Source organism: Leucoraja erinacea, chromosome 2 (genome assembly GCF_028641065.1).
Source record: "Leucoraja erinacea ecotype New England chromosome 2, Leri_hhj_1, whole genome shotgun sequence".
In the NCBI taxonomy this organism is placed as follows: Eukaryota; Metazoa; Chordata; class Chondrichthyes; order Rajiformes; family Rajidae; genus Leucoraja; species Leucoraja erinaceus.
In genome coordinates, this window is record NC_073378.1 from 19,995,518 (window position 1) to 20,021,939 (window position 26,422).

At 44.2% G+C, this 26,422-nt stretch overlaps 1 protein-coding gene across 4 annotated transcripts in view; it reads right to left on the minus strand.

The window, feature by feature from the left end:
• Positions 1-26,422, minus strand: part of armc3 (armadillo repeat containing 3) — a 77,325-nt gene that overhangs the window by 1,945 nt on the left and 48,958 nt on the right. For all 4 annotated transcript variants that reach the window (XM_055652483.1, XM_055652476.1, XM_055652489.1 and 1 more), the window contains 3 exons: positions 25,600-25,700; positions 22,627-22,734; positions 6,167-6,364 (listed from right to left, as the gene is read on the minus strand). In XM_055652483.1, the coding sequence (XP_055508458.1) occupies positions 6,167-6,364; positions 22,627-22,734; positions 25,600-25,700 (407 nt within the window). The remainder of the gene's footprint in view (positions 1-6,166; positions 6,365-22,626; positions 22,735-25,599; positions 25,701-26,422) is intronic.

The following is a 26,422-nucleotide window of genomic DNA, read 5'->3' on the forward strand; positions in this document are numbered from 1 at the left end:
GCAGGAAAAATGTTCCCATTGTTGGGCGAGTCCAGAACCAGGGGCCACAGTCTTAGAATAAATGGGAGGTCATTTAAGGCTGAGGTTAGAAAAAAACGTTTTCACCTAGAGAGTTGTGAATTTGTGGAATTCCCTGCCACAGAGGGCAGAGGAAGCCAAATCACTGGATGGATTTAAGCGAGAGTTAGATAGAGTTAGGGGCTGGTGGAATCAGGGGATATGGGGAGAAGGCAGGCACGGGTTATTGATTGGGGACGATCAGCCATGATCGCAGTGAAGGGTCGAATGGCATCCTACTGCACCTATTTTCTATGATTCTATGTTTCTATAAACAATTTGTCAAAATCGAAAAAAAGGAAAATGTACAAAGATTCATGAATATATACACAAAATTGGTAAATTCTCCCAAGGAGTTTGAAATATGGCTAATGAGAAAACTGCCACTTTATGTGCTTCAGGCATTTACAGAAGATACTGAAACACTTTAAAACTAGGAGGGGAGAGTAAGGAGTGGATATTCACTAACATGTTAAAAGGGAAAGCTTATGTAGCAATGAAGGCACTGAGGTTAATTTTAGAATTCCAGATGAGGGTTGGCTGATGGATTCTGAGGCAAATTAGAAAATTGGCTGCTCAGCAGAAATTAGATTTAGACTAAGTGAATGCAACGGCCTGAAACTGACCACAAAGATGGTGTTTAGAACATAATTTATTGGGTTTCCGAAGAGCTGCGTGTGAAGCTCTCTAAGGGCAGCACAGGGCAGGAGCTCCCGAAGTGCCACAGGCCTCTGCATTACTCCAGCAGCAGGCCTGGCTTGCCCGCAGTGGTATTGGGAACCCGCCTGGAGTGGGAGGATCATCTCCTGCACACTCCTGAAGACTGGGATCCGGAGAGGAGGGTGGAAAGAGTCGGCGATGGCAGAGGATGCTGGACAAAGGCCTGGTAAGAAGAACCAGGGTTTTAACTTCTGCACCCTCAAGGGGCAGAGGCAGGCATACAAAGTAGAATCAATAAGGCTAGGGTGGTGTTTAACATGTGCAGAGGTGTATGGTGATAACAAGATCTGGAGCTCAAAACACATCTCAATCAACACCAAAATACACATCTTTAACTGAAATGTGAAACAGGTGATGCTGTATTGATCAGAGACATGGAAAACAACAAAACACACTACAGACAGACTGCAAACATTCATTAACACCTGCCTTAGGAGAATACTTAACATCTGGTGGCGAGACAGAGTAAGCAATGTAGACCTGTGGAAAAGAACAAGCCAGGAGCCCATTGACTTACAAATTCGAAGGAGAAAATGGAGTTGGATTGGACACACCCTCAGGACACCTGCCACAAACATCACCCGGCAAGCACCTGAAATGGAACCCCCAAGGAAAAAGGAAAAGAGGTCGTCCCAGGAACAGCTGGAGAGGTGGCCAGACAGAAATGTCTGAGAGTGGGTTCAACTGGGGAGATCTCGAAAGAACTGCCAACAACCGAGTGAGGTGGAGGACATTTGTCAATGGCCTATGCTCCCTAGAGGAGCAAAGGGCTTAAGAAGAAGTAAGAAGAAGCCCTTAAGGTTGGTTGCGGGAGGCTCCTTCGGGGCAAGAACGCTGAATCATGGAGACTTTCGCGTATGGAGTCAGTGGGCTGTTTTTATGCATTCTGTACTTAATCGGGAATTGTACTTATACTTGTAAAACTGCCGCTGAATATTCACAATTTTGTTGGTATATTTCACATAATAAGCTTCAAATCACATGTTGCCACTTTCCATGTTGTACTTGATCCCGTCTCAGCTCAACACTGCTGAAACACTCAACTATATCTTTATAGAAACATAGAAAATAGGTGCAGGAGTAGCCATTCGGCCCTTCAAACCTGCACCGCCATTCAATATGATCATGGCTGATCATCCAACTCAGTATCCTGTTCCTGCCTTCTCTCCATACCCCTTGATCCCTTTAGCCACAAGGGCCACATCTAACTCCTTCTTAAATATAGCCAATGAACTGACCTCAACTACCTTCTGTGGCAGAGATTTCCAGAGATTCACCACTCTCTGTGTGAACATTTTTTTCCTCATCTCGGTCCTAAAAGATTTCCCCCTTATCCTTAAACTGTGACCCCTTGTTCTGGACTTCCCCAACATCGGGAACAATCTTCCTGCATCTAGCCTGTCCAACCCCTTAAGAATTTTATATGTTTCTATAAGATACCCCCTCAATCTTCTAAAATCTAGTGAGTACAAGCCGAGTCTATCCAGTCTTTCTTCATATGAAAGTCCTGACATCCCAGGAATCAGTCTGGTGAGCCTTCTCTGTACTCCCTCTATGGCAAGAATGTCTTTCTTCAGATTAGGAGACCAAAACTGTATGCAATACTCCAGGTGTGGTCTGACCAAGACCCTGTACAATTGCAGTAGAACCTCCTTGCTCCTATACTCAAATCCTTTTGCTATGAATGCTAACATACCATTCGCTTTCTTCACTGCCTGCTGCACCTGCATGTCTACTTTCAATGACTGGTGTACCATGTCACCCAGGTCTCGTTGCATCTCCCCTTTTCCTAATCAGCCACCATTCAGGTTAAAGTCTACTTTCCTGTTTTTGCCACCAAAGTGGATAACCTCACATTTATCCACATTATACTGCATCTGCCATACATTTGCCCACTCACCCAGCCTATCCAAGTCACCTTGCAGCCTCCTAGCATCCTCCTCACAGCTCACACTGCCCCCCAGCTTCGTGTCATCCGCAAACTTGGACATGTTGCATTCAATTCCCTCGTCCAAATCATTAATATATATTGTAAATAGCTGGGGTCCCAGCACTGAGCCTTGCAGTACCCCACTAGTCACTGCCTGCCATTCTGAAAAGGACCCGTTTACTCCTACTCTTTGCTTCCTGTCTGCCAGCGAGTTCTCTATCCACATCAATACTGAACCCCCTATACCGTGTGCTTTAAGTTTGTATACTATTATTAATTCTGGAGTTAATTATTCCAACGTACTCTCTCATTTTACCTGCCATAAATTTGAGCATCTGATAACCAATACATTTCCTTTTTACAGTATGTATAACCTTTAACATAACCTTTTATGTATTTTCTTGCAGCAAAGAAGGAGGGCTTTCAGGCTCTCCCAACATCCATATTCCCTGATATTTCCCTGACACAAGAGAATCTATGAAAGCTGATCGTGGGATACATTTTGGGCAAGTTACTGGAATAACCCTGCTGGTCTTTTTCTGAATTACTCTACATTGGCCTTTATGTAGATCTAGGAGATTGTATGGGGCCTTGATTTAATATTCCATCCAATAATTGGGACCTCTGATATTGTAGCATTCCCTCAGTAGTGCACAAGACTGTCCACTTGGATTTTCATTGTTGAACCTGTGGTTGTAATTGCACCTACATTCTTTTGTCAACTCGAGTTTACCCAATGAGCCAAATTGACACTAAGGGATAGGCCAGGCAATAAGAGGCTAAACAACCTGGTAAGTGGTAGGAAATCTTTTAGGATTGACAATTTGGGACAATGTTAATTGGGGTTTAATAAAGAAAGGTCTAACAAATGAAAACCCTCTTAGATTTGTTTAAAAGTTTGGTACAGTTGGCATTTTATATACTTACTTTCATAAGATGTTCAGTAATATGTCATATAATAAACACACTGGCAAAATTAGACAAGGGATTAAAGGCACAGTCGCAGCATGAATACAAAATAGAATCCAGAGAGGAGAGATGAACGAATGTTCTCAGATTAAGGCATACCGTGGTATTTCCCTGGAGTCCGTCTCAGTATCATTATTCCTTTTGATCATATCAATGACCTGGTCTTGGGCGATCAGGGAATACTTTAAAAGCTTGGTAATTTTGGTAGCAAGAATGAGAAGAGACAATGTGAATTAAATAGTATGATTATAAAGGATATGCATTAGGGTTAGACAGACATTGGTGTATGTACACATTTTTTTTTAAAGTGATAGGGCAGGTGAGAAGGCTGATGGAAAAACAATAGTGATCCTTGCCCTTAGAACTTACGATAAACTTTTTTTTGGTTAGGTCTCTCTGCTATACTATGTTCAATTTTAGGCACCACAATTTAGAGGCACTGTCAACACCTTATGGATGTTGCGTAACAAAAGTACATGAATAAAACATTGCAACTGGAGTAACCAGAGGTGTTCTTAAAGTAGAAAAGGTCGTGAAGAGATGTATAAGTATATATACACCATCATGAATGCTTCTGATTGAGTAAGGAAGGGAAGATTGTTTTAATTACCAGGGTGGCCAACATAGATAAAAGGTGATTGTCAAAAGAAGAAAAGGTGGCATTTTTTCACAAATCCTAACCGTGGTTTTCAATGCACTGCCTGAAAGAGAGAAGAAAATAGATTGAATATAGAATTCAGACGTGCACTGGTTAAATATGTGTGAAAGAAAAAAAAAAAAAACAGGATTGAAAGAAAAGTGCAAAAGTGTAGGATTAATTGGAAAATGCAGCCAGACACAGTAATGATTGGTCAATGACTTTCCTTTGCTTTCAGACAGGTGTGAATGTGAAACGATTAAAGATAAAATATTGGCCAATATCATATAAGCAGCCATGGCATAGTTAAACCTCACATGGTCAGTATGCATTTTTGTCAAAATACTAGCAGCAACGTTTTAGATGTTTTACTGGTTGTGGAGAAGGATGGAGGTCAGTTAGGGGACCATATCCAGAGAAAGCGAATGGAAGTGGTAGAAGGGGAGAGTATAAGGCATATGGATGAGAAGGGAATGGAGGGTTATGGTACGAGTGCAGGCAGGTGGGACTAAGGGGAACAAAATTTGTTCGGCATGGACTTGTAGGGCCGAGATGGCCTGTTTCCGTGCTGTAATTGTTATATGGTTATATGGTTATATGGAAAGAAAAGTGCAAAAGTGTAGGATTAATTGGAAAATGCAGCCAGACACAGTAATGATTGGTCAATGACTTTCCTTTGCTTTCAGACAGGTGTGAATGTGAAACGATTAAAGATAAAATATTGGCCAATATCATATAAGCAGCCATGGCATTGTTAAACCTCACATGGTCAGTATGCATTTTTGTCAAAATACTAGCAGCAACGTTTTAGATGTTTTACTGGTTGTGGAGAAGGATGGAGGTCAGTTAGGGGACCATATCCAGAGAAAGGAAGTGTAGATGGGGGAGGCTGTTAGCAGCTGCGATAAGGATGAAGTCTGAGCCAGGTAATGTGAAGGTAGCCTTGGTGATATTATGGACAGATGGTCCAAAATTTAATCTACGATAAAGTTCAATAGAAACCTTTTACCATCAAAGACAAGAAGCAGGTTCATAAGAGCATGATCATCCAATTAATTCCCTACCAAGAGTCAAGTATTGTACTGTCTTTGAAATACATTGGTATTGCTTCATCATTGTTGATTCTCCTCCTTTGATTTACTTCCAAACAAAATTGTGGGATTATACTCACCACAAACACGGATGAAAGTTGAAGAAGATCAATTAGCAATGAACAAACATTTCTGGCTATGCTAGCGTTGCCTGAGCGCAAGAAAATGAATAAATAGAAAAGGAAAATTGATTGGAGTGATTCAAATTTGAAGATTAAATAATTCAATAAGCATGAATTTGCAAGGCTAGAACATTGGCGAAGACTTTGGTGAGGAAGGGGAGATGGCACTGGTGCAGTAGTTTGCAAAGATGGAAGTATTGAGAATGGTTTGAGGGCAGAGGAATTATATCAGTTTTGAATGATAAGAGAGCAGAACTTGAGAACAAAAGGCCACAGAACCAGAGCACAAAATTTATCATCATCAGCTGACATTGAAGGAAGGAGAGTTGCTTATCAATAGTTTAGGCAGAAGGCGTAGGTGGCTGTCATGCACATGATGATTTTGCAGAAAGAATTAAGGGAAATAGTGAGAAACACGAAATCTGGGACTTTAGGGAGTGATGTGCAATTTTGCCAGATAATGACCAAGGAAAGGAAGCAGAATGGATCTTACTGCGATCCATTTTTTTTTTTTTGTTTTGTTTCATTCTGCTTACATGTTTTTTATTCTGTTACTAAATTTTGAAAGGTGTCCTTGAGACTCTTGAAAGGCTCCCATAAATAAAATCTATTATTATTATTATTACTGTGCAATACTTACAATGCAAGGGATACTATTTGATCTCGTGTGCTGGGAAGCGGTAAAATATTTCTTGAGATTTCGCCGATGTAAGAATCAAATGTTACATCGTAAGGTGCTTCCCAGGGTTTGTTTTTCTCTTCCTCCTCAGTTTTGACGTGCAGCATTTCTCCCTCTTTCGTTTTTTCCTCTTCTTTTTTTCCTTTACTCCTTCCTTTACTGCACATTTAAAAAAAAATTAAGCTAATTAAAAATTAGGACAAAAACTCACTGACATTCTTTCACTTATGTGATAGCACTGCACCAACATCTTTTTATGTATTAATTTCTCAAGGTGTGGGCATCACTGACAAGGTTTAGTACTTATTGCCCACTCATTACCTTTCCTTTTAACCAAGTGGCTTTCTGGGCTATTTCAGTGGACATTTTCACAGTCAAACACATTGCTGTGGGTCTGGAGTTACATATATACTGGACTGAATACGAATGACAGATTTCCTTCCCTAACGAACATCAGTCTCCAGTATAGGTCATTGTAAATGACACAGGCAGGTCTCATGTGCTTTCAATTCTTACTAACCTGCCAAGGAAAATGCTGTAGGTGAACCCAATAGAATCAACAAGAAATTTAACTGTAAATTTGAAATTACCTCACTCTTGTTTGATCCCTATGCAACAAAATGCTATTTAAAGAGTTCTCTGTGTAGCACCATTGTACTTTACTATATTTTTAATACATTTTTTACTCAGGAAGCAAGTATTGCCTGTAAGGCGTGTATTTATTTCCTATTCTTCTAACCCTGGAATAGCGAAATAATTATCACATTATGGGATTTTCAATTGCGACTGAGGGCTTCTAACTAATTAAAGGCACAAACATGCTGCAGTGACGGTGGGGATGTGGTGGAGGAGGGCAGGGAGGTGGTTGGATTGGACGACCCTTCAGTGTGTTGCTGATACACATCATGCAAATGGCAAACACTGCGGTCATGGTATGCTGATGGGGAATGGTGATACATTTAGGCAAATGGATGACTAACCAAATAAGCATGTTACTTTGGCCTGAACGACACTGAGCTTCTGGAATACTGTCACAGTTGTACCCATTGAGACATCGCAGAATGGTCCATCACACTTGTCATGAAGGTGACGGTAGGATTTTGGGGAGTCACGTGGTAAGTCACTTCCAGAGAAAACCCAGCACTCTAATAGCCGTGGAATTTGTATGTCTGGTGTAGATGTCTGGTGCGGATAGGCTACTGGTGATTGGTGAAAAACCTGGATGGAGGCCAAAGCTTTCAGAGGATGATCAAGAATTGGCACTTTTAGGAGTAAGTTTTACGTGTGACAGAATAAAGCTATCATTTAAAAAATTAACAGAGATTATCATCACACAGAATATATAAATTTATCTTATTGTCCGACTCAGAAATGATAGTCCTAGTTCAGTAAATCTCATGTTGTGAATAATGATTCATTGTGAATTTGATTTGGAAAGTATTCTTTCTGACTAAAAAAATGCATGCAGAAAACCCAACAATTTTGTGGCAACATTTTCAATAAAACCAACAAATCTCTTTTGGTATAGTTTGCAAGAAATTGCAATAAATAGTTTAGATTAGTTTAGAGATACAGTGTGGAACCAGGCTCTTCGGCGCATCGAGCCCGCACCAACCAGCGATCATCCATACACTAGTTCAATCCGACACACTAGGGACAATTTACAGAAGCCAATTAACCTACAAACCTGTACGTCTTTGGAATGTTCAATGTAAAATGCTCAATCTCACAGAAAAAAAAGAAAAGTTACTATGTACAGGGCAAATAATAGCTAATTCCTTGCACCAATATTCCCATTCACAGAAAAAAAAGGTTGTATGTACAGGGCAAATAATAGTTGGGTGACAAAAATGTTCCTTCTACCATATTAGAATGATTGTATGCAACTATCTGTTTTAAACATCAAAGGTATCAAAGATATTTTATTGGTCACATTCACATAGTGAAGTGAAATGCTTCTTGCCATTTTGCAGCACATAAAGAAGGAATACAGACATAACATTAATAAGAGTTTTAAACATAAAGAACATCCCCCCACAATGGTTCCCATTATGAGGGAAGGCACAAAGTCCAGTCCCCAACCCCAGTTCACCCATAGTCGGGCCCATTGAGGCCTCCACAGTTGCCTCTACGGAGGCCCGATGTTCCAGGCCGTTCTCGCCGGGTGATGTTGCTCCGGCGTCGGGAGAGTCGGGAGAGTCCTCTCAGCGGCTTGGGAACTCTGGAATGGCCGTTTCCGTACTGGAGGCCACGGCTTCCAAAGCCAACAAGGCCGCGCCGGTTGGAGCTCCACAACTGGCGATCTCATCTAGAGATCCCAGGCTCCCGGTGTAAAGTTCAGCGCCGCCGCCTGCAGCTGATCGCTCCACAGTCCCGCAGCTCTGTGATGTTTTTCTCAGTGATCTTCAGCTCACCGGAGCTCCAGCGCTGTGCCGCCGCCGAAGCCAAGGTTCTGGGCGGTCCCCGACAGGAAACGCCGCTCCAGGCCCGCTGGTAGGCCGCGAGGACGGGTCGAAGCTGCAGCCCGGAGAAAAGCTGCCTCTCCGACTAGGTAGGGACCCTGAAAGGTAGTTTTTCCCTTCCCCCCCCCCCACATAAAAAAGTCTAGACCTCCAAACAAAACACTTAACTAACTAAAATAAAAAATAAAAAGATGAAAAGACAGACAGCTGCTGGCTGGGCAGCCGTGCACAGGACAGCGCCCCCCACATAGGCAGTAAAAAAACATTCAGAACAACTCTCAACATTTCCATTGAATACCAATCAAAAGTTGAGAATACTACAGTATTATGCCTATAACTAGTCAGATACAACACTGCAAAACATAACAGAACTGCTCTGCTGGAGTTAGATAAAATAATGAATAACTGCACACACTTTTGTCAATTATTAAAATTGTTACACAATAGTACCTTTTCAATTTTACTAAAGCAGGAACATATTTAATTTGTTTCCAATAGGTCAGTAGATTATTTTCTGACTGCCCCTTCCCTCAACAGTTATTGCAGATTGGTATTGAGAAATACACAGGAACTAAGAGAAAATCTGAGTTGTGTATAATTCATATACAATGTGAAATCTAATCAATGTGAGACTATTATCTGAATGGTGGCCGATTAGTAAAAGGGGAGATGCAACAAGACCTGGGTGTCATGGTACACCAGTCATTAAAAGTAGGCATGCAGGTGCAGCAGGCAGTGAGGAAAGCGAATGGTATGTTAGCATTCATAGCAAAAGGATTTGAGTATAGGAGCAGGGAGGTTCTACTGCAGTTGTACAGGGTCTTGGTGAGACCACACCTGGAATATTGCATACAGCGATTAGGTCTCCTAATCTGAGGAAAGACATTCTTTCCATAGAGGAAGTACAGAGAAGGTTCATCAGACTGATTCCTGGGATATCAGGACTTTCATATGAAGAAAGACTGGATAGACTCGGCTTGTACTCGCTAGAATTTAGAAGATTGAGGGGGGATCTTATAGAAACTTACAAAATTCTTAAGGGGTTGGACAGGCTAGATGCAGGAAGATTGTTCCCGATGCTGAGGAAGTCCAGAACAAGGGGTCACAGTTTAAGGATAAGGGGGAAATCTTTTGGACCGAGATGAGGAAAACATTTTTCACACAATTTCTGGTGAATCTCTGGAATTCTCTGCCACAGAAGGTAGTTGAGGCCAGTTCATTGGCTATATTTAAGAGGGAGTTAGATGTGGCCCTTGTGGCTAAAGGGATCAGGGGGTATGGAGGGAAGGCAGGTACAGGATACTGAGGTGGATGATCAGCCATGATCACAGTGAATAGCAGTGCAGGCTCAAAGGCCCTGCACCTATTTTCTATGTTTCTATGATTCTATGTTTCTAACTGGTTATGAACTTACTTTCAGCTTACAACCAGCAGTATGAATATTTATCTCTCTAACTTCAAGTAACCCTTGTATCCCCTCTCTCCGTCCCTTCCCCCTCTCTCCGTCCCCTCCCCCCCCCCCCCCCCCCCCCACACCATAGTCGTTGTACTAGTTTCAATGTCTTCCTGGTGAGTTTCATTATCTGTGTCGCTTTCACCTAGCCCACAGCTAACAATCGCCTAATTTTTTTGCATATCTTTCATTCATTTATTCTCTATCTCTCTATATCACCATTCTATATCTCGTTTCCCTTTCCCCCGTCTCTCAATCTGAAGAAGGGTCTCTACCCGAAACGTCACCTATACCTTTTCTCTAGAGATGCTGTCTGATTCACTGAAATACTCCAGCATTTGTGTCTATCTTTAATTAGTAACCAACTAGGCTATAACTACTGAGTTGGTACGAGGATTAAGGTATTTGAGTCTGGATACTTGGAAATGTTTCCAAACACCTTTCAAACATTGTAACAAATTTGCACAGCTAACAGAGCTGTTGCCTCACAGGTCCAGCAAATTGATTCCGTCTTGCCCTGAAGTGCCCTCTGTATGGAATTTACATGTTCTCCGATGTTCCCGTTACCTCCCACACCCCAAAGCTGTGCAGATTGGTGTCAAAAGACTACAGTAAATTTCCATTAGAGCATAGGTGAGTTTGAATCCAAGGGAATTGATGGGAATGTGGAAAGAAAAAGGTCAGATTAGTGTACATGAGCATTTGATAGTTTGATAATTTGCATAAAGGCAGGGAGTCACAGAGACTGTCTCCATGCTGTTTGTCTCTATGGCAATTTGCATTGAAAATTTTAGGGACCGATATGACAACTAAATATCTGTCCTTAACTGTCTTCCTTAACTGTGGCTGTCCTTAATAATATAGTTGATAAGGTTCTCCATCATGTCTTTCTTATTTCCCAGAATTCAACAGCTCTTCCCAGCTAGAGCAAGGATAGGGTTCCTCTTATTCTCGACATCAATTGCCCTAACAACCTCTTTCAAGACAATCCAATGGATCTTTCTACATATTTTTCCCACCTTCAGCAGTATTCCACCACCAGACATGCTCTCCTCTGCACCTTTCAGCTTTGAGAGAATAGGCGGACGAGCTGGTAGTGCAGAGAAAGCAGGGACTCTGCAGAAGGACTTGGACTGGTTGGGAGAGTGGGAAGTGGCAGATGGAATATAATGTAGCAAAGTGTGGGATCTTGCATTTTGGTAGTAGGAATAAAGGCATAACTATTTTCTAATGAGGAGAGAATCCAGAAATCAGAGACACAGAGGCCGGGGTGGGGAGGAAGGAGTAGCTTGGGTGGCTGCGAGCGGCCGCCGGGCTGGACAGCGGACCCGGCCTCCACCCCAACGCCTTCTGCCAATTCCCGCTCACCTCTGGCAGCTCTCCGTCTAAAAACCTCTCTCCTGCCGGTCGCTGGCCTCACTCATGTCAGCTGGTTCCCACAAATCCTTAAATTCCGACAGCACGATTACGGTTACTCGGCTGTGGGAATTTAAGGATTTGCAGGAAGCAGCTGACATGAGCGTGCTGCAGGTGAGAGATGTTCAGACAGTGTGCTGGACCACATTCTGTTTACATGTATTAATGCCACCTGCTGGATATTCAGGTTCCTGCAGCTTTGAGTTACCTTTCCTGTTATACAGGAAGTTATCATAAACTAATCCAGCTCAGAAAGGGCACCTCATGGTGTTTAAACAGTGTAATTCTCAGTGTGTAATCTATCGCCATCCTACCCCACCAGTTTGTTAGACGCAATGTCTGTGAATAATTATGTTTGTTAACAGCATCTTTATATGCTATAAACGTTATTGTGCAGGATTGTTATTATTAACAGTTAAGAATGTTTCATGTACCCTGGCTGGTTTCTCACATAGCAGCACTGTATTTGGTGGTGGCATCATAGTTTATGTTCCTATAACAAGTGTATAACATAACTAAATATGTTGTTTCCTTTTCTGCTTGTATGTTACAGTTTCACAGTTGAATACAGTAAAGCATCAACGACATCTCGTGTCTACGGGTCTTTATTGGATTAATTGTTTAACTTGCTAGATAGCTGGATAGGGACATTCAGCGAGTCCAGTATAGTGAAAAGACAGCACCACAACAAGCTGTACTACAGGGTGGTTCACATCATCACATTGTCCATCCACACCTCAACGCCATGGCAACAAGCAACCAAGACAACGCTTCACAGAATGAAGCCAAGTCTCTCAGCATTCGTTCTTACCGCTCTACAGCCAGTTCCAGTGCCAGCATGGCGGCCCTTAAAGCGCGGGCCGAAGCCAGAGCAGCATTCGCTCAGAGAGAGATAGATATGAAGGCCGAGGCAGCGCGGATGCAGGCAGAGATGATGGTCGAGGCTGTGCGGATGCAGGCGGCCATAGAAGCCTTGCAGCAAGAAAAAGAGATGAAAGCAGCCATTGCAGAGGCCGACACCATAGAAGCAGGTTTATTAGCAGAACAAGGGTCACGTAATAGATCACCAAGCCCTGTTCACCTTCAAAACCAACACGAGCGTACTCTGGACTACGTCATAGAGCAAGCCAGCATAAAGTCAAGCCAACATGTCACCGATTATGATATCGAGAGTGGTAGCATACTATTTGGTTCATTGCCGCCCGTTCATCAGACCAAATCTAATCTGGCCAGTTCATTTCATAGGCATCACAATCCCAGTAATGTGCAAGGAAACATGGAGCCTAAATTTGAGGACAGTCAACTTTTTCCCTGTGCTGGCAGCTTTTCAACCTTTCTGCCATGGCAGCTTTATCGACTAGGAAGCTTTCCTCGAGCCGAGAATTTTATTTGGAGATCCTCCTTTATTATTAAGAGAACAAATGCGCATGGGCTTTAAAATTTTTTTTAAGAGCGATCTTTTGACTAAAATACTTGGAGTAATTAATCCACCATAGAGATAGCTTGCCAGAGGACCTCGCCCGCAGCTAGCTTGTTACAACGGGATTGACGGCCGAGAATCACTGGGCTTGGAGATCCTCCTTCCAAAACGCCATAGCATGCCTGGGCCTTTCACCCGGAAAAGAGCTAGATCTTTTGATAAAATGGCTTGGAAAAGAATCCTCGGAGCAGGCAACAAGAATTAAGGCTGTCAACATGAGGAATCCATCAGCAGGTTTGAGGATGGCTTGGCAGAGGATCTCCCCCCAATTGGTCCCTTGAACAAATGTTGTCATTCAATTAGATGACAACTGATTCAACTTTTCCCTGTGCTCACATTTTCCCACCACCTCTGCACGCTGCCCATCCCACCCTTCTTGATTAGTGCAGGTGGCAAGTATTAAAAGTTAATAAGCAAACCGGTTATACCTAACTTCCGCCAACACATCATCACAGGGGGAAAGAACTTTGGCTGCTACACATTGTTCAGGACAGGATGCACTTCTCTCCCTCCTTTTTGAAAATCTGACACGCCGACAATGCCATGTTCCAATAAAGTTCGAAGAAAGTAAACGTCAGTGAGTTTGCAGAAGCTGGAATATGTTCCAATAAACGGACGTTGAGTTTGCGGAAGCTGTCACGGACTTCATAGGAACAATAACCGGCAACATCTTCCCCACGGTAAGGGTTAGCCTCTTTCCTAACCAAAAGCCCTGGGTGGACAGGTCCATTCGCGTTGCTTTGAATGTTCGCACCGCTGCTTACAACTCCGGCCTGGCAACAGGCAACATAGGCAGAGTCCTACAGACTGCGAAGGGCGGTGAAGGACGCACAAAGGAGGTGCAGGGACAGGATGGAGTAGCAGATGGAGTAGCGTGACACCAGATGCCTTTGGCAGGGGCTACGGACTATAACAAATTAACAGAGCAGCCACCCCTCATCCGGTAGTGCCGGCGCCTCCTTAGCTGATGACCTGAACTATTTTTATGCACGATTTGAGGCGTGCAACAACACCCCTAGCTCGCCGGTTAACAACATCGTCAGCGCGCTGGCTAGCGAGGCTGGAGTGAGGTACACCGCTGGGGATGTGCACACATTCTCGGTTACCGAGCATGACGTGAGGAGGGCTCTGAGACGTGTGAACACAAGGAAAGCTCAGATTCAGATTCAATTTTAATTGTCATTGTCAGTGTACAGTACAGAGACAACGAAATGCATTTAGCATCTCCCTTCTGGGAGAGTACTAAAGTCTTGTACTAATCAGCTTGCTCCAGTGTTTACCACAATACTCAAACTCTCCCTGGCCAAGTCCGTGGTCCCTGCCTGCTTCAAGACATCCACTAATGTACCAGTGCCGAAGAATCCCTCTCCAGCCTGCTTGAATGACTACCGACCGGTGGCCCTCACGAAATCATGAAATGCTTCAAGAGGCTGATCAAGAACTACATCTGCACCTTCCTCCCTCGCACCATGGATCCACTGCAGTTCGCATACCGTCCAAACAGATCCACAGATGATGCGGTCTCCCAGGTTCTGCACATCACCCTCTCTCACCTTGATAGCCAGAAGGGGGGCGACGTGAGGATGCTGTTCATTGACTTCAGTTCAGTTTTCAACACCATCGTCCCAACCAGTCTTACTGATAAACTGCTGGAACTGGGACTGAACACTCCCTTGTGTGCCTGGGTCCTGGACTTTCTCACCACCAGGCCCCAGGTAGTCAAGATGGGGAGGCATACCTCCATCCCCCTCACCAGGATCCCCCCAGGGTTGTGTCCTCAGCCCCCTACTGTACTCCATATACACACATGACTGTGTGGCCAGGTTCAGCTCCAACTCCATCATCAAGTTTGCTGATGACATTGTGGTGGTGGGACTACTGTGGATAGGGTGAGCAGCTTTAAATATCTGGGAGTCCACATCACAGAGGATCTGACATGGACAACACACACTGTCGCACTGGTGAGAAAGGCAAGGCGGCACCTTTACCACCTCAGGCAGCTGAGGAAATTCAGAGTCTCTCTGAGGATCCTTCAATCCTTCTACTCTGGTGCTGTGGAAAGTATCCTGACCGGAAACATCTCGATCTGGTTTGACAACAGCTCTACCCAGGACAGGAAGGCTCTGCAGTAGTGCGTTCGGCCGAACACACCATGGGAACAGCACTCCCCCCCTCCTGCAGGACCTGTACACCAGGAGGTGCAAATCCAGAGCCAGCAAGATCATGAAGGACTCCCTACCACCCCAGCAATGGACTGTTCCAGCTGCTATGGTCAGGCAAGCGCCTCCGCTGTCACGCTGCGAAAACAGAGAGGATGAAATGGAGTTTCTTCAAGTCAAGTCAAGTTTATTCATCACATACACATACGAGATGTGCAGTGAAATGAAAAGTGGCAATGCTCGCGAATTGTGCAAAAAACAAACAAGCTACCAACAGAATGGAACAGAATCACATATTCACATCTTACATATTTGTGGGAGGAAAAAAACAGCAATTTAAAAAAGATACCCCACAACAGTAGAATGGTACAGTAAAGTTAGTCCCTGGTGAGGTAGGAGTTTACAGTCCTAATGGCCTCTGGGAATAAACTCTTTCTCATCCTCTCTGTTTTCACAGCATGGCAACGGAGGCGTTTGCTTGACCGTAGCAGCTGGAACAGTCCGTTGCTGGGGTGGAAGGGGTCTCCCATGATCTTGTTGGCTCTGGAGTTGCACCTTCTGATATATAGTTCCTGCAGGGGGGCGAGTGTAGTTCCCATAGTGTTGGCTGAACACACCACTCTCTACAGAGCCTTCTTATCCTGGGCAGAGCAGTTCCCAAACCAAATCGTGATATTTCCGGACAAGATGCTTTCCACAGCCGCTGAGTAGAAGCACTGGAGGATCCTCAGAGACACTCTGAATTTCCTCAATTGCCTGAGGTGGTAAAGGCACTGCCTTGCCTTACTCACGAGTGCTGCGGCGTGTGATGTCCATGTCATATCCTCAGAGATGTGGACTCCCACGTATTTAAAACAGCTCACCCTATCCACAGGATCCCCATTTATCCTCAATGGAGTGTACGTCCTCGGATGATGTGCCCTCCTAAAGTCCACGATCAGCTCCTTAGTTTTTTTGATATTCATGAGGAGGCTGTTGTCCTGACACCAGAGTGCCAGATCAGCCACCTCCTCCCGGTAGGCCTTCTCATCATTGTCTGAGATCAGGCCCACCACCATAGTGTCATCAGCAAACTTGATTATCGAGTTGGAGCTGAACCTGGCACCACAGTCATGCGTGTACAGGGAGTACAGTAGGGGGCTGAGGACGCAACCCTGGGGCGATCCTGTGCTCAGGGTGAGGGACCTTGATGTATTTCCCCGCATTTTGACTACCTGGGGCCTGGTGGTGAGAAAGTCCAGGACCCAGGCACACAGGGGGGTGTTGAGCCCCAATTCCAGCAGTTTCTCAGCAAGTCTGGTGGGGACTATCGTGTTGAAGGCTGAACTGTAGTCTATGAACAGCATCCTTACATAGCCTCCCCTTCTGGCTGTCAAGATGAGAGAGGCCATCAGGACTGTAATCCCATAATCCCACAGGCCATCAGGACTGTAAACTCTGATGTCACCGGGGTGTAATTACTGCTGAGCCTTTAAAAAAAAAATGTAAATACTGGTTCTGTTCTGTTGTTTTGCACAATCCCACAGCCATTGTCACTTTAATTTAACTGTACATCTTGTATGTGTATGTGACAAGTAAACTTAACTTGACTATGGGGAGAAGGCAGGACAATGGGGTTAGGAGGGAGATATAGATCAGCCGTGATTGAATGGTAGAGTAGATTTGATGGGCTGAATGACCTAATTCTGCTCCTATCATTTATGACCTTATTGTCTTATAATCTATGCTCCAGAACTAAATATATTTCTGGCTCTGCATCTCCAATATAGTTAGAATACTGATAGGTGCCTATCAGCGTACGTGATGTGAATATAAACAAAAAGTGCTGGAGTAACTCAGTGGGACAGGCAGCATCTCTGCAGAGAAGGAATGGGTGATGTTTCGGGTTGAGAAAAATGGCCTAAGTATATTCTGTTTACAAAAAGCACAACAAATCCCATCAGACTAATTTTACTTCGGAGTCACGTGAGTGACTACGTGAAGAACCCGCTCAGTGCGCAGGCGCGGCATTACGCCAGCAGTGCAACAGCGGCGGCAGCTGGAGTCAGGCTCTCCAGCTGCGCTTTAAAACGGACCGTCAGGTAAGTAGACGGTGCGTTGGGATAACAGAGGAGAGTTGCGTTTAGTGTTTTGCAGGCTTTCACAGAATGTCTCAACGCAGAAAACTCTCGAACAGAACTGCCCGCGCTTTAACTCCACCAGAGGAGCGTTCCATTCCAGCGGGGCAGCAACCGGCGGCAGCGTCGCTCTCAGAGCGTTTCGCTATCCCCAAGACCGAGCCTGACCCAGTCACGCCAGAGCCTGCATGGCGGACTGGGAAAGCGGCCAGGAAGACCAATCGGCCGGTCGAATCCGATTCGTCGGAGGGGGACATGTCTCCCCCAAAGCGGAGGAGAGACAGCCGCCTGAGCTGCATTCAGCAGCTCCTGGAGGAGATGGTCCACCGGGAACAGCAGCGCTCCCGGGGAGACAGAACAGGTACCTCCTCCATAGTGTCGTGTCAGGCACTGCCCTTTGCTACCTCATACCAGGAGGCTAGCATTGGTGACCAGGGCAGGGCTGGTCTGGAACAGGGGCAGGCGGACGAAATCGGGAGTATGCATGGGGTGCAGGAACAGGAACAGCTGTTGGGTGTGGTGGACCGCTTCGTAGCAACCCCACGGGCTGGAGCACCGCTGGAGCCAAAAATGGCAGCCAGTATTAACCACCTATCCAATAAACCTCTACTGGAAAAGGTGCTCGCCGAGGTGCTGGAAGAACATACAGCACCAGAGAACTGTGAGGCCCTTAAGGTAAAAAGCCTCAACAGCCAAATCTGGGGAAATGTGGGGGCCCCTATTCGGGCACAAGAACTCAAGCTACAGCGGATCCTAAGGCTCCTGACGTCAGCTATCACAGCCTTTGCTCGTTCTGTGGAGACAACGGAGATGAATACATGCCAGCAGGATGTGCTGGCATTAATGTGTACCACACAATTCGAGCTCAACAATCTCCGGAGGGAAAATATAAGACCTGCCCTCAATCCCAAATTTGCTGGCTTGTGCAAAGCCCCAGCTGTGGAGGCTGACTCACTGCTGTTTGGGAAAGATCTGAACAAAAAGCTGAAGGAGATGGAACAGGCATCAAAAACCTTCGGCCTCATGAGGGCAGGCCCCGGGACGAGCAAACCACGACCTCCGATACCCAAGCGGCAGCACCCCATGGCATCCACCAGTCGACGCCTAGAATATGGGACTGGTGAACGCTTGGGGCCGCATTATCCTCAAAGATCTTTTTGAGATCAGGGCCCGCTGCGGACCCCTGAAAAATGCGCCTCCCCCCAACATCGCCAGCACGTCGTCAGAACAAAGCACTCAGAAAACAGAAAAGACAAAACCGCCAATAACCATGGAGGTAGGTGGGTCTGGTTCCTACCAGCATATAGAGAATAAGGGTGCTTTACTAACAGGGGGGCGATTACACTTGTTTAAAAAAGCATGGGGGATGGTCACGAGTGACAGCATTAGTGGATATAAAATTCAGTTTATATCAGAAACAACACCGCCAGTTCAACATTGGCCCGAAAGGGTATTTTCTCCCTCCAATAAAGAGCAACGGGAGGGACAAGCTGAACTGGTGAGACATAAATAAGGGGGTCATAGAAAAGACCAAACATGAACCCTTGGAATTTGTATCCAATATATTTACCAAAAATAAAAAAGATGGTGGATGTCGCAGCATCATTGACTTAACATCCCTAAACAAGTTTGTTGAGTATATACATTTCAAAATGGAAACATTTGTGACTGCTAGACAACTGATTTCCAAAGGATACTACATGGCAAGCATTGATCTCAAAGATGCTTACTATCTAATACCCATACACAAGGATCATAGCAGATACCTAAAATTTATCTGGATGGGGCAGCTGTGGCAGTACAAAGCACTGCCTAATGGGCTCACGTCAGCCCCAAGATTGTTCACAAAAATATTGAAGCCAGCCATGGCAATATTAAGGAAACAAAAACATATAGTCATGGCATATTTGGATGATATCCTCATAGTAGGGAAAACAATGGAACTAGCTGTGGCAGCAGTCTCAGCTACAAAACAGCTTCTTGAAACTCTGGGATTCGACCTACATCCAGATAAATCTAAGTTAAATCCATCTATCATGGACTACCTGGGGTTCACAATTAACTCAGTCCAAATGACATGATTGTGCTAATTGGCATTAGCACAATCATGCAATAATTTAATGGTCAACAAAAGACCAACTATTCGACAAGTAGCAACAGTAATTGGTAAAATGGTAGCAGCATTTCCGGCTACACAATTTGGACCTTTGCACTATCAAAATTTACAAAGAGCAAAGGTACAGGCACTAAAACAACATAGAGGTCACTATGATCGGGTCATGATATTACCCACTGAAGCTATATCAGAGCTACAGTGGTGGACACATAATATTTGGCATAGTTTTAGTCCTATTGTCATTACTAATCCTACTTTAGTTCTTCAGACAGATGCCAGTGCTCAAGGCTGGGGAGCAACTAACTCCATATCCAGCACAGGTGGTAGATGGACTAACCCAGAATCATCATTACTATCTACACTGGGCATTAACTATTTAGAAATGTTGGGCGCCTTTTATGGTTTAAAAGCATATGCAACAAATATGCAGCACTTGCATGTTCGATTACAAATAGATAATACTACGGTGGTGGCTTATATTAACCATATGGGCGGCATAAAATCTTTATCATGCGACAAATTGGTCAATATGATTTGGCAATGGTGTGTCGAAAGACATATTTGGCTTTCAGCTACCTATCTACCAGGTAAGCTAAACACAGTGGCAGACACCAGGTCATGCAAATTCAATGATAACATCGAATGGATGTTAAACCCTAAAGCATTTGCTAAAATTATCAAGCAATATGGAACGCCAGATATCGATTTATTTGCATCGACTAAATCACCAGTTAACTGTGTATGTCGCTTGGGAACCAGATCCAGAGGCAGCAGCGGTAGATGCCTTCACGCTGGATTGGGGAAAGTTATTTTTCTATGCCTTTCCTCCCTTCTGCCTCATCGGTCGGGTACTTCGCAAAATCCAGATGGACTCGGCTTCTGGATATTTTGGTGGTGCCCGACTGGCCTACACAGCCATGGTTCCCAGTACTACATGACATGGTGGTAGAATCACCAATGGGGTTTCCCAGTGATCCAGGACTATTGATTCACCCCGTATCAGGCATAAGCCACCCATGCCACCAAGACATTAAACTCCTGGGTTGCAGGTTCTGAACAGACCCTACCTGGACCTGGGATTATCCGAACAAACCATCACCACCATGTCAGCATCCCTGCGAACATCCACCAAGAGGCAGTACTTAACCAGCATCAAAAAATGGGAGAAGTACTGCCAGGAAACAGGGACATCATATGAAAGCCACAGTAACCAACGTATTGGAGTTCCTGGCCTATCTACACCATCATGAAGGGATCAGCTACAGTGCCATCAATACGGCACGCAGTGCTCTTTCCGCGTACCTCAAACCAGCAGGACATCAGGGCATGGGATCCCATCCACTGGTGGTTAAACTGATGAGGGGCATTTACAACATCAAGCCCCCTAAACCCAGGTATACCCATATTTGGGACATCAGTGTCGTCCTGACATACCTCCGGGAATGGCCACCAGCTAGATCCCTCAGCCTCGAGTAATCAACACTGAAGACACTCATGCTGATGGCAATGGTATCTGCTCAGAGGGTCCAGTCGCTACACAAATTGAGACTGGACAACATGAAAACAACTCCAGACCAGATACTATTCATTCTACAAGGTCTGGTGAAACAAAGCAGGCCAGGAACATCCAATTCACTAGTGGTATTCCGGGCCCACCCACCAGAGCCACGGTTGTGTGTGGTGACCCACCTAATACAGTATATCGACACAACCCACAACATCAGAGGGAGTGAACAAGCCTTATGGGTCAGCCACAAAAAACCTCATGGCCGGGTAACAAGCCAAACCATCTCAAGATGGCTAAAACAGGTATTGGAAGCTGATGGGATAGATATTAACACCTTTAAATCTCATTCCACTAGGGCAGCCTCCACATCAACGGCAGCAAGAATGGATGTACCTATTGACCTCATCCTGAATACAGCAGGATGGTCGAGGGAATCCACATTCAGAACATTCTACAATAAGCCATTGATGAAACCTGATTTGTTTGCAGCAAAGATATTAGAAGCTGCAAATATTTAATTTAAGCCCGGGGGAGCAATTTTATTTTGTTATTGTTAATAAACACCTTTTGTTTTTCTTGAAAAACAGATTCTTTGGTTAATTACGATAACACTTCCTTCCTCAAGAGCTTTCGGCAGTGAGTGAGTTAAACTTTTACACGGTTTGAAATCACAGAGCTTTGAAATCTTCACGTAGTCACTCACGTGACTCCGAAGTAAAATAGTAAGATTAAACGAGAACTTACCAGTTTGAAGTTTGATCTGTATTTTATGAGGAGTTACGATGAGGGATTACGTGCCCTCCGCTCCCACCCTCATTATATGGATCAAACTGATAAATTGATGTCTCTTTTTCTTTACTATGTTACTTCAAATAACTGTGTCTATCTGTGATTCCACACCGCTGCTTGGAAGTATGCCGCGCCTGCGCACTGAGCAGGTTCTTCACGTAATCCCTCATCGTAACTCCTCATAAAATACAGATCAAACTTCAAACTGGTAAGTTCTCGTTTAATCTTACTATTAATCCCCAATCAGTCTACTTTCAATTGTCAATGGAAGTAAAGGAAGATGTCAACAACAATAGCGGCAAAGTGACAACATTCTCCAGTAACCTGCTTGCTAATGTCTAGTTTGGATCTCACCAAGATCAGTCAGCTCTAATGTTATGCACTAAAATTCTGTATGCATCTAGTCAGTTTTGATCAATACTTGAGGTGGAAATCCACCCTAATTTACAATTAATTGCACTGGATTGTGCTTAAACTGGTTTGTGCAATACATTTGCCCAGCATTCCTTACATTCCCCATCCCACTGCATGAACCTCGTGGTCACATTTAGCCTTTGTGGATGCAAACGTCCAATTGAGCCAATCTGTCCTCAAGTGGTAACTGAGTCTCAGATGACAGATCAGGTGCCCTTGGCACAAGCCATCTGATGACCCTACTGACAGTATTTATATCTCTGAAGTCTAAAGTCTAGGGTAATCCATTAAAAAAAACAAGAGTATCTTGTACTTAGTAGGAACGTAATCATCATTGACATCTTGATCAGTGAATCCAGTTTGGCAGTTATGAATTTTTTGAAGCTAGGTCCTATAAATTTAGATTATCCTCCCAAAAATCTTGATAAAATTGAAGTTCCATTACCATTCATTTAAAGATAACATTTAAACATCTGCAGAAAAATAAGTAATAAGAGGAAAGACAGACCTTGATGATTTATCTCGACTGCTCAATCTGCTGGGAACATTGCGGCCACTGGCAGTTGCTAGAACCTCTGTAACTTTGTCATCAGCTGATGTTATTGCCATTTGGATTCTAAGATAAGATAAGATAAGATAAGATACATTTATTGTCATTTGGACCCCTAGAGGTCCAAACGAAATGCCGTTTCTGCAGCCATACATACAAACACATAGACCCAAGACACAACATAATTTACATAAACATCCATCACATCGCTGTGATGGAAGGCCAAATAAACTTATCTCTCCACTGCACTCTCCCCCCCCCCATGTCAGAGTCAAAGTCAAAGCCCCCGGCTGGCGATGGCAATTGTCCCGCGGCCATTTAAGCCACGCCGGGTGGTGCGAGGTCGCACACCGGGTCTTGGTGTTAGAGCCCCCGGTGTGCGCTCGCAGAGTCCCGCGGCCATTCCCAGCCGCGCGGGGCGGTGATGTCAGGCCCCGCTCCAGGAGCTCTTCAACCCCGCAACTCGGGCGGGGGAAGTCGCCGTTGCGAGAGCCCTGAAAAGCGGTCTCCCTCCAGGGAGCCGCGGGCTCCCGGTGCCGCCGTCCACAGACCTGTCGTTGGGGCCTCCGACTCTCCGGTCGGGCCGCAGCAGCAGCAGCAGCAGCAGCAGCGCTCCTCCACCGCTCCAACCGTTCCGGACTCGGCCAGCCCCGCGACGGCGACGGTGAGTCGTAGCACCAGAGTCCCCGGCTTCTTCCTGTTGGAGGCCGCTCCTCGTTGCGGCCCCAACAACAACGGAAACCCGACGAGAAAAGGTCGGGTCTCCAGTGCAGGGAGAGATTTAAAAAGTTCCCCCCCCCCCCCTCCCACCCCCACCCCCACCCCCCCCACACACACACCCCAACAAAAAATAACAAAAACTACATTAAAACAGACAGAAAAATAATAAAACGCGGACAGACTGCAGAGGCCGCTGCTGGCCAGAGCCGCGCCGCCCACCGCGCCGCCCACTTATTTCTGCAAAATAAGTTACAACATTCTGTAACTTCTATCTGCACCGAATGAAAGGAAAAGAAGCAGCAAATGTATTTTATTTAAAAATGTTTCGAAATGTGAAAAAAATGTAATTTCAGAAGAAAATTTCACATCCTGCATGTTTTCCCACATTGTAAAGATGTGCATTTCTTATATTTATCATCAAATACCATGTAATAACCAAATAATTATTATGACTAATTATCGTGTAATTTTACTTACATAATAAGTAAAATTATTATGTTTACTTATATTAAGTAAACACTAATTATTTATACTTAAATAAAACATACTAATTATTTATATTTAAATAAAACATTGAAAGGAGAATCAATGATGTGTGTAAGAAGGAACTGCAGATGCTGGATTAAACCGAAGATAGTCACAAAAAGCTGGAGTAATTCAGCCGGACAGGCAGCATCTCTGGAGAGAAGGAATGGATGACATTAAAGGTCGAGACCCTTCTTCAGACTGGTTAGGGAGTGTTCCTTTTGATCGGCGAGTGTTTTTATCGTGATACATTCTGGCTATTCATAAATTATCAAAAAAATTGCTAAATTTAGCAAATAAATGATACTGCAATTCCAAATAAGTATACTGGCATCAGAGAGAAGGAAAAATATTAGTATATTGGTTTATTATTGTCATGTTATCAGAGATACACCAAAAAGTATTTTGTTTGTGTGGCATCCTACTAAATTAGGTAATACTATACTTGAATACACACAAGTGCAACTGGTAGAACAAAAATACCATAGTGCAGGTTATAGTTTTTAGCATTGTACCAGAACAGTTCCAGAGAAAAAGTCTAATGAGGAAGTTTGGAAGATTGGGACCACACTCTATTTTATGGGAGAACCATGGGAGAACAGAGAGAAAGATAGGTATTCCTGAGTGTCGGTACGTGTTATCCAGATGTTCCAACGATATGTGTAGGAACAAGGAGATAGCATCTGCCATGGACTTGATGCGACAGTAAGGGAACAGCAGTGAATCAAGGTTGTGTGGAAGGCTGGTGTTAGTGTGTGCCTTCACTTGCCTCTCGAAGCACTTCAGGATGTGGTCAGAGCCATTAGACAATTGTCATGAAGGCACGTTACCTTGCTTTTCTTTGGTACAGGCTTGATAGTGGTCGACTTAAAGCATAGGGGATCCTCAAAATGAAGTAGGGAAAGTTTAAAGATATCCCTGAGTTCTCCTGCCAGCTAGTCAGTGCAGGCCCTGAGGATGTGGCTGGGAACTCCATCCGATCCAATTCCTTTCTGCGGGTTCAAGCTTAGAATCTGACATCTGATGGTCTTCTTTATTACCATAACAATTCTATGATTCTATGGGGACTTCAAAAATCAGATTCTTAGCTGGAATTTCCCTTTCATGATGTTACTGTAGTGTACATAGAACAGGACAGCACATGAACAGGCCAGCAACCAGACTGTACATTATAGTCTAAATGTGGCCTAACCAATATGCTGTAGAGCTACATCATAACTTTCTGACTCAAATACTCAATGCCCCGAACAATGCAGACAAGCGTATTATACACCTTCCATACCATTCTATCTACTTGCATTACCATTTTCATGGAGCTATGGACTTGGACCCCAAGATCACTTTGTACATTGATGCTGTTGAGGATGTTATCATTAACTGTATACTTTCCCCTTACGTTTGACCTCCTAAAGTGCAACATCTCACCTTGCTCGCTTTAAACTCCATCTGCCATTTCTCTGTCCATTAAATGTTACTTATTAAATAGGGGGTGGGGGTTGGGGCATACAGAGAGGAAGGAATCGGCACTTTCTCTACTAACTTAATTCAGTAAAAATATGTGAAAGTAGATAAAACCTTAAACACCCATCGATCCAAACCCATAAGGTCCTTTAATATATTAAATATCAAGCAACAATTTGTCATTTGCAAATTCAATTGTAAATACTAAGATGAAAGTCAACTTACTCGTTTGTTTTTTTTGCATTAATTAAAAGTATTGGCCGGTGCTGGTTTATGCCTTGATTACTGAATTCTTCAAGAGTGAAGATTTTCTCATTTGGTTTTGGCTATAATGATAAATATTTCAGTTAGCTAAATCTTGATGTGCAATACTCCATGGTTTTTACTTTTTTTAAAGTTTAGTTTAGAGATAGAGCGTGGAAACAGGCCCTTCGGCCCACCGGGTCCATACCAACCAGCGATCCCCACACACTATCACTATCTCCACACACTCGGGACAATCTTTATATTTACCAACAAACCTGTACGTCTTTGGAGTGTGGGAGGAAAGCGAAGATCTCGGGGAAAACCCACACGGGTCACAGGGAGAACGTACAAACTCCGTACAGACCGTACCCCTAGTCGGGATCGAACCCGGATCTCCGGCACTGCAAGACAGCAGCTCTACCGCTGTGCCACCGTGACCGCCCTTATATTGGCTAAGGGAGACATCACCCTATCTGAGCATGAAGACATCATTAAATATGTTGATAAATTAGCCAGGTGTATTTGGGTTTTTTAGGATAATGAGTGAGTCAGCCTGAGCCATTCACATGATCCCGTACCTGCCTTCTCTCCATGGTGATCAGAACAACAATCCTCCCTCTGAACATTAGCAAGGCCAACTCAAAGCAGAGAGTTGATTCACCACTCTCTGCGTGAAAAAAGTTCTTCTCATCTCGGTTTTAAAGGATTTCCCCTTTATCCTTAAATGTACGGACATCGGGCAATGTGCATTTTCAACAAGAAGAGTTTCTAAAGATCCCCTCTCCTCCCTTTTACATTCAAT